A 12,287-nucleotide genomic window follows, 5' to 3' on the forward strand; every position below is an offset into this window, starting at 1 on the left:
AAGCTGCCTGGCACGAACTCTAATTACTTGGCCTTTTTCTTGTAATGAAACTTTGAAGGTCTGTTTCCACACCAAGCTGTAAACCAATTAACCCGCTTCATCCCAGACAGGGTGCTCTAGCTGTGACTGCAATAAGGGACTGAAAAAGACATTATTCTTCATCAAAGTAGTAACAAGGGGACATCTAGATAAAACAGTTTAGTGTAAACTAGATGAATACTGGACCACATAAAAAATGGCATGTATGTTCTGGCTGGAAAAAAAAATAGAATTTCACTATAAAGAAACACTAAAATGAGAAAAATGAGATAGATAATTTTCCTGGCATGTAGCATATTACATCTGGTTCCATACCCTCATACAAAGCTATTTTGATTATGCATTCGTGAATTAACCATAATGACATAACAGATTAATTTATTCTGAAAAATTACTAGCAATACAATTTCATATCTACAGCAGTAAGCTGAAAATCTTCATTCTAGTGACTGTAAAATCGGTTTCTCATAAACTGTTTCCAGATAATATGATTCGTAAATATACTGTATGTTAAAATAACTATAGTGAAATATAGATACAAAATAACTGTGAAACACAGTACATACCTACCATATAGGATGAAGTTGTTATTAAACTGTATAACTAGTAGAAAGTTTGATGAGCAAAGCGAGACAAAGACAAAACCTCCACCTCCCAACAGACAGAAGTAGCAGCAGTGAGTATGTGTACAGGTATGAAGTTTAGTGCCAGTATGAGAGTGTAAAGATTTATTGACAGAAATCACCACAAAACCAGCCAAATCTAGAGTATATGGAGTACCTGCAGACACCACTGGTCAAGCCTCATCAGGGGGAAAATCAAGTAAGAAAACTTTGTTGGTGGTTACTGCAGAACGTCTTCCCCAGCATGCGCCTTAGGTAATAAGCCAGCCATAGATGTTTTGACTCTTGACCAGTTCAGCAGGGCTGGACAAGATCTGAACCATGTATGGGCAGGCTGATTGTACCTGACTTGGATAAAACCAGCATGTTGGATTAATACATGCGATTATTGTCCATGGCTATAGCCACGTGTTGATAGGGGAATCAATCATTTTTCTTTCCTGCAACCCATGGCTGCCGGAAAGAAAATAGAATCATCTATAGTCTGCCTTAAATGCAAATGCTTGTCCTGTGTAACCATTTATGTTAAGGGATGAGCAGGCACAACAAGATCCCTAAAGGGTAGCAGATCCTGCTAGCATTTACAGTGGCCTCTACATAAATTTACTTTATTTATTTATTTCAGGTACTTGTATAGCGCCGTCAATTTGCATCGCTTTACATATATATTGTACATTCACTTCAGTCCCTAACCCTCAAGGGGTGAACAATCTAAGGTCTCTAACTCACATTCATACATACACATACTAGTGACAATTTAGACAGGATCCAATTCACTTATCAGCATGTCTTTGGAGTGTGGGAGGAAACCGGAGTACGCGGAGGAAACCCACGCAGGCACAGGGAGAACATGCAAACTCCAGGCAGGTGGTGCCGTGGAAGGGATTCAAACCAACGACCCTAGTACTGCCAGGCGGAAGTGCTAACCATTTAGCCACTGTGCTGCTTAATTAATTAACATTAATTAACTTATTCCTTGTTACATACTCATACATGAGATATAATTTTTTCCCAATAGGATAGAGGCCTTTTAATTAAGAACTTTTATGGGCAGAGCCCCCTGAATTCAGATATTGGCACTAGACACTTTGTAGGAAAAGATTTGAAAAAGATTTACTTGGGGTTTCATTCTTTTTTGTATACATCTCTCTGTGCAATAAGTTCTAGTTCTGAATGTACACAAGGGAATACCCTGCATGGCTCTGCCGAATATTCTCAAAAGCATAGCAAGTTTCTTGTTTTTGAAATCTGTTATAGAATTGAGATCACATAAATATCTTCTATTTCAAGGATTTTTGCAATACTTTACTGTATTTTAGTGGAAGGCTTTTTAATTCCTTTTGCATTCTTAATGATAAAAACAGGAAAAAACATGAATATGACTGACGTTATTCATTCTCTCTTCTGCATGGAGAACACAGAAGTTGGATTTCGCCAATTAGCTAAAGGCAACAGCTTCACTGTTCTTTGCTCTAGGTGCCAGTTTGGCCAAAACCTGATATAAAGTAATGATTTGTATAAACTTTCCAGGTATGGATATATGAGCATATGCATCAAATTGTGTTCATGCAAATTTTTACGTTTCTTATGGGATAACACGGCACACTATATTTTACTAAAATGTGCCGCAATCATCAAATCTTGTAGTGATGGCAGTTTTCCTAGAATCCTTTAAAACAGATGACCCCTATATCTGTCTTTATTCCCCAACTTGCACTATCCCCCATTACACACTGATGTATTATCTCACCATTACTAAAAACAGGCATTATTTCCTTGCAGCTGCCAACGAGGATTCAGACTTGCAGAGAAGGAATGAATCTGATTGTCTGAGCAGAAGGAACCCCAGTTCTTAAGAAGAATATGTTGATTCATTTATCTTTTAATATCTGTGCTTGCACATAACTGACATGCAACAGTACTTTAAACAGTTATGTCTTATACCTTGGCATGGCTGTCCCTTTGTATAAAACTGTTCCTCATGTCTCAGCTCTGCTTTTTCTTTTAGATGGTCAGCTCTTGTAAGACAAGTCTCCTAACCTTTCACTCTATCAGTAAATTGTTTGAATGTGTTTTATTGCTGTTCGCTCCAGATTGCAAAGTGTCATAAAATATGGGGACAAGGCAGTAATGAGTTATAACAATTGGTGAGAGCTTGTCTACTAACTTTTATTGGTTCTATTCCTGTGCAATTTTTTAAATAGTATTTAATTTCTTTTAACTGCAAGACTTTGTGCCATGTATGACATCCAGTTAATAACTGGTGATTTTTAATACACGCACTTTGTTTCTTTAACTTTTAAGGGCATAATGTAGTAAACTGTCCCCTGGTGAGTTTACAGCATTCATTGTGATCATTATGCCTGGGACCAGCCCTCCTCTGCATCCTTTATTATATACAACAAGTATGCTGTCACTGTCTTTCAGCCCTAGTGCTGAATTGTAAATTGCCCAGACAAACAAGCAGAGCCAATGAGCCTGCAAAGGTCACACCTGGCGTGTGGCCAGCCTGCTCCCTGCTCTGTAGACTGCTCCCTCCAATCTCTAGGTTCATAGCACTCAATGTTTCCCCTTCTTTTGTCTGCCTTCCCTCTCCCAGCTGTTCCATTCAGAAGCCCAATCTGCCCTCCCCCCAGAAAGAAAAAGAAAAAAAAAAAAAGGAAAAAAAAAAAAGAAAGGTACTTATTAAGTTTAGCTAACTCAAAGGGCTAGAGTTGCACAGCACGTGCCGATTCTTATCTGTGTATCAGCAGATCCTATTCTATGCTTCTTAAGCTTACAGAGGGAATGAGAGCGAGGCAACAGAGAGAGAGAGAAAAAAAAAAGTAAATGGATTTTAACTCCCATTGGCGTCCCTGCAGCAATTCAAACAAAAGTGCAAAGCAACAAAGACATGTTCCAGTATGGCAGGTGCTGGTGTCAGATTCCGCCCCAAGCAAACAGAAGCAGGAGAAAAAGGGAAAAGAATGCGCCTTTCCGTTGAAGCTCAGACATGCAGGGGCAGGGGGAATTACTAATGGTGCAGAGTTATTGTCAGTGCCACTACACAGTCAGGTGTTCGTTCCCAATACCACTTGTTTCAGAGAAGCTTCTCGCAAAATTTCCTTTCTTTGGATGGAAAGGGATTTTTGGTTTTGTCTTTCGTCCTCCTCTTACAAAATGCATAATAAATGTCGAATGGAGAAAAGCCACTGTGAAACAAGCCAGGGTAACCAGTGCAGCTTCCCAGTTGCAGAAGTCTTACCTTTCCCATAACCGTAAAGAGTTTTCTAATCTAAAAGAAGGGAAAGAACAAAGAAAAACACAAGGTGGTGTTAAGCACGACACATTAGCTGCATCAGCCATTTTTAGCGGAATACTGAATTAGCAGAAGATGTTACCCTTAGCACCTAAACCTATTGGTGGCCATATTGTGGATGCTGCTAATCCTGATGTCAGCAGGGTTTGAGGCGTAGGCAGCCTTACAAAGCAGTAGTAGCACTAAAAGTGATAAGCTGGATATTTTCTTTGACCAAATGGAGGCCTCCCCTAACAGCATATACAGTAAAGAAAAGAACAATACATACTGAGCAATGACCCAAAGTAACCAACCAGACTGGTCTACCTACTGTAACCACGACAAATAAAAGCTCATTTTGAACTAGTGGGAAAAGTTTAACTGCTCATAAAAACTCTTCATATTATTAATGATCATACAAACTGTAAAGGTTTAGCTGCAGAACAAAATGTGTTCAGTAATTGTAAACAGATTGATGCAACAATATATAAAGTGTATCTAAAGCAAGTTTTAACTGCTAAAAAAAATCAGTTTATCCAGCACCTTACCCATATGCCCAATGTTGGGGTGCTAGGCTTACGGTGACACCAAATTATTGCTCAATTACAAGGAATAGATAGTACAGCGCCCATGAATCTCACATCCAGAGGTCAAAACTAAAAGTGGCAACATAAAGATAGGAAGGCACATATTATCCACCATCAAAATAGGGGAAAGGTGGGGGGGGTGGAGTTGTTGGTGAATAGGGGGCACACAGCATTGTCACTGTCAAAAACTAGAAAACTGTCTAATCCATCCAACACCTTACACATATGCCCAATGCCTGGGTGTTCAACTTATTGTGATATCATGTTAATGCTCAGTTACAAGAAATAGCCAGCACATCGCTCATATACCACAAACATATAGAGAAGTGCATGAGTAGAGTGCTGACTATTTCTTGCAACTAAGTTGCATCACAGTGTCGCTGTAAGCTGTGGATCCAAGCATCGGATGTATGAGTAAGGTGCTGGATGGATTGGTGGGTTTTCTAATTTTTGATAGTAACCATCCTTTGCACCCCCTGTTCACCAATTGTCCCCTTATCTTGGTAGTGGATGCTATTCCTTTTTTTTTTATGTGACCACTTTTGCATTTTGACCTCTATAAATTTGAGGTACCATGCGTGGCATTCAGGCTTCTTCTTGTAAACTGAGCTATGACACAGTGTCACCATAAGCTGAGCACCTCACTTTTCTATCTGTGTCTCCACAAGGGGGAATTTAACCATATTTGTCCTGGTGATCACTGTCCCAAGGAATGACAGTAAAGGTTGTTTGGCTAACATTTGTAAAAAGGTTAAAGTAGAACTCTACTCAAAATTTGTATCTATTTATTTATTTTTTTTAACTTGGGGATTGTGATGCAGGGTTTCTTACTGCAATAAGTGATTCCATTAGAGAGATCTACCCCAAGTGTTATCCCACTGTGATAGCCATGGTCCTAAGGAGAGCTGAATTTCCCGTAACCTCTTTAGACCAGCCTTCCTCTAGAGAGTTCCTCAAGAGGCTGCCTGTGGGTCCTGTGGTAGACCACCTGATGGTGCCTACAGCCACTAACACCAAGGATTATGTTTGTTGTATGTAATAGTGGAGGCATTCCCTCCACTGACTACCAATATAAGGAGCATTTTCCCCACTGTCCCTTAATGTATGGAAGCACTGCACTGAACACCAGTGCAACGGGCATTCTACCCAATAACCATCAGTGTAAAGAGAGTCTTTCTTCTATCCAACAGCGTAAGGAGACCTACTCTCATTGACCACCAATGTGGCATGGCTAATGTACCACGATTTGTATACAAAATCGTTTTTAGCAGGGGTACCCAAGACCTGATCATTCTTTCAAGTGTTGCTCCACAGTAAAAAGGTTGAGAAAGGCTGCTCTACAGCAGGTATTCCTATAGTGGATCTTTGAGAAGAGAAGTGACACCAGCATTCAGGAATGCAATGATCCGTATATACAGACACCTATGCTGTACAATAGCAGGCAGATAGAATATAGATCTCTAACGGAAGATACATTACATAGAAATGCAGAAATAATATTTATAGGTCACATCTTAATGTGTTTTTTCTTGACCTTCATTAAGCATTATAAACACAGGGAAAAAAAGATCATTCCTTTCGTGTCAAAGGGATTAGTTTATATCCTAGAACACAATTCCATAATCCTTCATAATTACAAGAAAAGACATGAAGATCCCAGCATTCTGTTCTGTTTTACGTTCTGCTAGGGATGATTACTTCACATCCCAAGTATATACCTGATTTCTAAAGTGTAAAGCAATGCCAATTAAGTGAATTTGTGTTCAGAATGAAAATGGCCATTTATATGCAGGGGATTAGAAAAAAAACCCCATTCTACTCCCACTTCAGTAAAACGGTCTCTTATTGTGTATGGGGTTCCCTATACCTCCTACCAGTCACACACATGTGGAAGAATTTTAAAAATGTGGACCTCAATCCTCCTCAACACCTCATAGCTATCACTAGCAAAAAGCAGACAGAAACACAATAAGCCTCCCACTGACTCCTAGTTACTTAAAACAGGATGGGCAAAACAGCAAATTAATCTGATTGTCTGGCAGTTAATTAGCATATCACCAGCTCTTCCACTTCAGAAGTGAAGCAACTGCTTACAGGTTATAATACGCAATCAATTTGCATTTAGAAACTGCATGAAACTATAGAAAACATGTTAGTTATATCCAGAGGCATAAGAGTTTCAATTCACTTAGCTGAATAAGTTATTGTGTTATCGTTTCACTTCACAGCAATGTTCTTAAAAAAAATAAAGATAAATATTGCTTAGGTGTGCAACTGTTATTTTCGTGCATGAAATTGTTATTTAGCTGCTGAAAGTCTCTATTTCTCATAAATCATCATGCTATCACCACCTGAAGCAGCCTCTTTTACCTCTCATCTCTCCAGACACTTCAATTATTACAGCCAGAAGCTAGGGGGGTCTTGAGGTGCATTATGTTCCGCTGGTAGAGGACTACATTTTGTGAAGTTGTTACTGTCTATAACAAGCATAATGAGGACATTGTCCAACTTTTCTACCGTAACAAGCATTATTTTTTTTCTTACAAAAGAGTGCTGTGGTTTTCCTGGAGTTCTTCCACAAAATGTACATGTACCCAGTATACATGCATGACTTTAAAAAAAAAAAAAAAAAAACCTTTCCATTTTTTATATGCAACTTATATATCGGTGGCTGTAACATCACTGGGTCTCCATCCTTCTCTATGCAATGCAGGCAGACCTTGGATAGTAGGAGGAGCTAGCAGGATGCTGTACTCAGCTGCCTAAAAACATCACAGCTCCCTGCCTCAGTATTCCTCACAAGAGTCCTTGACTTTGATGCAAGAAGTGGGTTGGCTTTCTGAGGGAATTCTGCAAATATTAACCACTTCAATACCGGGCACTTTTACCCCCTTCCTGCCCAGGCCAATTTTCAGGTTTCAGCGCTCTCACACTTTGAATGACAATTGCGCGGTCATGCAACGTTGTACCCAACCTGAATTTGTATCATTTTGTTCACACAACCAGAGTTTTCTTTTGGTGTTATTTTATCACCACTGAGGTTTTTATTCTCTGCTAAATTAACGTAAAGTTTAAAAAAAACCCTACATTTTTGTTTCTGTTATACAATTTTGCAAATAAATAATTATTCTTGGTCTAAATAAATTTAGACCAAGATATATTCTGCTACATTAATTGGTGAAAATAACCCAAATCAGTATTTATTATTTAGTTTGTAGGAAAGTTATAGAGTTCACAAACTATGGTATAGATCTGAAAATCCATCAGTCCTGAAGTACTGACAGCCAATCTAATTTTTGAGGACCAAAAATGTCAGAACAGTACAGATATCCCCTAAAGGACCCCTTTTTGCAAAGTAGTCAGTATGAGGTATTTAGTAAGAGGAATGGCAAGTTTTTTGAAGCTGTAATTTTTTTTAAATAAATACTGCCACCAGTGCTGTACAGTGTCATCATATAACTGGTGTGGCGGTGATTAGGGACACTGACTGCTGACAGTCCGAAAAAAGTGTTTTTTTCCAATTTTTTAAAATTTGTTTACTTTCTTTTTTAAAGATCTTTCTTTTCATTATACACTGTGACCAGAGTAGTATAATATTACCATAATAACATAGTACTGTTCTGGGGAAATGATTATTTTTTTTCCCACACATTATGATTGCTTATAGCAAATAATTTCTTTGCTATAAGCAAGCATTTAACTGAATGAAATCAATTCATTCAGGTTTTTTGTTGTGATTAGTCACAGCTAATCACATGACACAGATGGACTGTGATTGGCTCAGTCTGTACATGTGATCACTGTGACCAATCACAGCGAGTGACATAATTGTATACAAAGGATGGCATGAAAGGAAGCCATCCATTGTTTACAATTGTTATGTGACCTGCTGTACATGGTACTGGCAAAGGGGCAGTGCACAGATCTGTAATCTGAGGTACACAGCCAGGGACAGATCTCGCCACAGCACGGCCCCGCACACACACGTGAGGCGCGATCCGGGAATGTCATATGACGCCCACTGGTATGGACAAGAGTCCCACTCAGCATTATTCTGCTATTGGCCGGGTGGGAACAGGCTAAAGTGCATCAATGGGTGAGGAATGGGTGTTCCTAGGCTGACTGTCTTGGCACGGGAAGGAAAGGGATAGATGATATTGGACATTCTGCAGCCAGGAAATAAAGTGGTAGTCTGATTAGCTGCAGCTTTTAATGTGCAGTGAATTAGACTACGTCATTTCAGAACAGGAAAGTAGTCTGTACAACTACAAGACTGAAGGTAAGGTCAGAGTTCAGTTTTAAGAGCTTAAACAAGCCATTTCTTATCTTCTTAACTGCTACTGCTACCCAGAGACTACAAATTATTAAAGAAATTCATCATAAATCATGATCATTACTATATCATTAAGGGGGAATGGCTGGTAAAATACAAAAATCGGTAGTACGCAAGCAATAACAATAGATGATTACTTCTGTATGTACACTGTGTTTGGATGCACTGTTTGGCAGACACACTTTTTATTTATTTATTTCAGGTACTTATGTAGTGCCGTCAATTTTACGCAGCGCTTTACATACATATATTGTACATTCACATCAGTCCCTAACCCTCAAGGGGTGTACAATCTAAGGTCCCTAACTCACATTCATACATACACATACTAGGGACAATTTAGACAGGAGCCAATTAACCTACCAGCATGTCTTTGGAGTTTTTAGTTCATATCCTATCATAAGTCAGCATCAGGCTTATCTTTGCATTCAAAACAGGGAAAGAAATTAACACTCCAGACAACAACTGATAAGCTATGCTACTGATTCTAGAATCTCCTGGTTTCAGTTGTCTATACATTGTACACTGATGAGTCATATCAAAGTCTATATATACAACCCCGATTCCAAAAATGTTGGGATGCTATGTAAGCTCTTTATAAATGCAGAATGCAATGACTTGCAAATCTCATAAACCCATATTTTATTTGCAATAAAACATAGAAAACATATCGAATGTTTAAACTGAAAAAATGTACCAGTTTAAGAAAAACCATAAGGTAATTTTGAAATTGATGGCAGCAATACGTCTCAAAAAATTTGGGACAGGGCAACAAAAAGCTGGCAACGTAAGTGGTACTAACAAAGAAGGCTTGGAAGAACATTTTGCAGCTAATTAGTTTATTGGTAACAAGTCAGTAACATGATTGGATAAAAAGAGCATCTTAAAGAGTCAGAGTGTCTCAAAAGTAAAGATGTGCAGAGGTTCACCAATCTGTGAGAAACTGCATCTATAAATTGTTGAACAATTTCAGAAAAGGTTCCTCAATGTAAAATTGCAAATACTTTATATATATCATCATCTACAGTACATAATATCAAAAGATTCAGAGAATTTGAAGAAGTCTCTGTGCATCAGGGACAAGGCAAAATACAATATTGGATTCCTCTAGCATGGGCTCAGGAATATTTCCAAAAATAATTGTTAAAGCTCTATCATGTAAAGAAGCTATGTTATCTTAACATAATCCAGAAACGCCATCTTCTCTGGGCCAAAGCTCATTTAAAATGGTCTGTTGCAAAGTGCAAAACTGTTCCTTGGTCAGACAAATCAAAACTTGACATTCTTTTTTTGCAACCATGGGCACTGCATCCTCTGGATTAAGGAGGAGAGGGACCTTTTAAGTTTGCTATTAGCCCTCAAATCAAAACCCTGTATCTCTGATGGTATGGAGATGCATTAGTACCTATTAAATGGGCAGCTTGCACATCTGGAAAGACACCATCAATGCTGGAATACTGTATATATCCATTTTTTTAGAGCAGCATATGCTCTCATTAGGTGACATCTTTTTTAGGGAAGGCTTTGCATATTTCAGCAGAACAATGCTAAACCGCATACTGTATCAGCAATCAGCATGACAGCAACATGGCTTTATGGTGGAAGAGTCCAGGTGCTTAGTTGGCCTGCCTGCAGTCCAGAACTTTCACCAAAGGAAAATATTTGAAATCTTGAAACAAAAAATACTACAAAGATGACCAAGGACTGTTGAGCAGTTAGAATCCTTTATCAGGCAAGAATGGAACAACACACGCTTTATTGCAAACGCCAAACAGGCTTTCATGTGTTTTGCATTGAGGTGAGGCTTCAGTCTAGCCACTCTTCCATAAAGGCCAGATTGCTGGAGGGCTGAAGTGATGGTTGTCCTTGTGGAACTTTGTCCCATCTCCAAACTGGATCTCTGGAGCTCAGTCAGAGTGACCAAAAGGTTCTTAGTCACCTCTCTTACTAATGTCCTTCTCCCCCGATTGCTCAGTTTGGCTGGTCGACCAGCTCTTGGAAGAGTCCTGGTTGTACCAAACGTCTTCCACTTGAAAACTATGGAGGCCACTGTGCTCTTGGGAACCTTCAGTGCAGCAGAAATTTTTTGTAGCCTTCCCCAGATCAGCCTTGCAAAAGCAAAAATTATTGCCTTGCAATAATCCTATCTCTGTGCTCTGCAGGCAGTTCCTTTGACCTCATGGCTTTTGTTCTGATAACAGTATGCATTGTCATCTGTGAGGCCTTTTTTACAGATGTGTGTGCCTTTCCAAATCATGTGCAATCAATTTAATTTACCACAGGTGGACTCCAATCAACTTGTAGAAACATCTTAACAATGATCAAGAGGCACCTGAGCTAAATTTCAAGAGTTGTTGCAAAGGGTCTGAATACTTATGGGAATCAGTTTTTCTTTTTCCATAAATTTTCAAACACTTCTAAAATTCTGTGTTCACCTTGTCATTATGGGGTATGGAGTGAAAAATGAGGAAAAAAAAATGGACTTTAACCTCTTGCCAACCGCAGATAGCAAAATGACGGCTGCACTGAGGCCGGCCAGTTCTGGGTGGATGTCATATGATGTCCTCCCAGAATGCGCTCTTCTGCACGCCCCCGGGGGAGTGCACCCGGCGATCTCCGTGATCGCTGTGTCCGTAGGACACAGCTGATCGCGTGATATGGTAAAAGGCCAATCAAGCGGCCTTTTACCACGTGATCAGCCATGTTCAATGACACACTGATCAACGGGAAATGCAATTGCCGGTTATCGGCTGCACTTTCCTCACGCTGTCACAGCGCAAGGAAAGTACTGCCGAGAACCGGCAGTTGTCAGAGGAGGGATCGGCACCGATCATCAGGGCACTGATGATCAGTGCCTGGATGATCGGTGCCCAGCAGTGCCACCCAGCAGTGCCGCCAGTCAGTGCCACCAGTCAGTGCCCATCATCAATGCCAGCTCAACAGTGCTGACTATCAATGCCACCTATCCATGCCACCTCATCAGTGCTGCCTATCAGTGCAGCCTCATCAACGCACATCAATGAAAGAGATAAATTACCTGTTTGCAAAATTGTATAATAGAAACAAAGAAATTTTTTTTTTCATTTTTTGCTCTTTTTTTGTTTATAGCGCAAAAAATAAAACACCCAGCGGTGAGTAAATACCACCAAAAGAAATCTCTATTTGTGTGAAAAAAATTATAAAACTTTCATATGGGTATAGTGTTGCATGATCACGCAATTGTCATTCAAAGTGCGACAGCGCTGATAGCTGAAAATTGGCCTGGTAAGGAAGGGGGTTATAAGTGCCCAGTAGGCAAGTGGTTAAACAACTGTAGTATCAGGCTGCAACATAGCAAAATTGAAAAAAGTGAAGGGGGTCATATTACTTTATGAATGCAATATATATAAAATATGTTATCAATTATGAGATACTAGTTACAATTCCCA

The 12,287-nt window shown here is 39.4% G+C and overlaps 1 protein-coding gene across 4 annotated transcripts in view; it reads right to left on the reverse strand.

Moving 5' to 3' along the window:
* RALGAPA2 (Ral GTPase activating protein catalytic subunit alpha 2) overlaps positions 1-12,287 on the reverse strand; it is a 489,478-nt gene that overhangs the window by 20,779 nt on the left and 456,412 nt on the right. For 2 of the 4 annotated variants that reach the window (XR_016314086.1, XM_089686529.1), the window contains exon 40: positions 3,907-3,936. The exons of the other annotated variants lie outside the window; for them this stretch is intronic. Coding sequence is in view for 1 of the 2 variants with exons in the window: in XM_089686529.1 (XP_089542655.1) it covers positions 3,932-3,936 (5 nt within the window). In the remaining variant the exon portion in view is untranslated. The remainder of the gene's footprint in view (positions 1-3,906; positions 3,937-12,287) is intronic. 4 annotated transcript variants of the gene reach the window in all.

This window comes from Staurois parvus, unplaced genomic scaffold, assembly GCF_062004578.1.
Source record: "Staurois parvus isolate SC_StPar_1 unplaced genomic scaffold, SC_StPar_1.0 ptg000401l, whole genome shotgun sequence".
NCBI lineage: Eukaryota > Metazoa > Chordata > Amphibia > Anura > Ranidae > Staurois > Staurois parvus.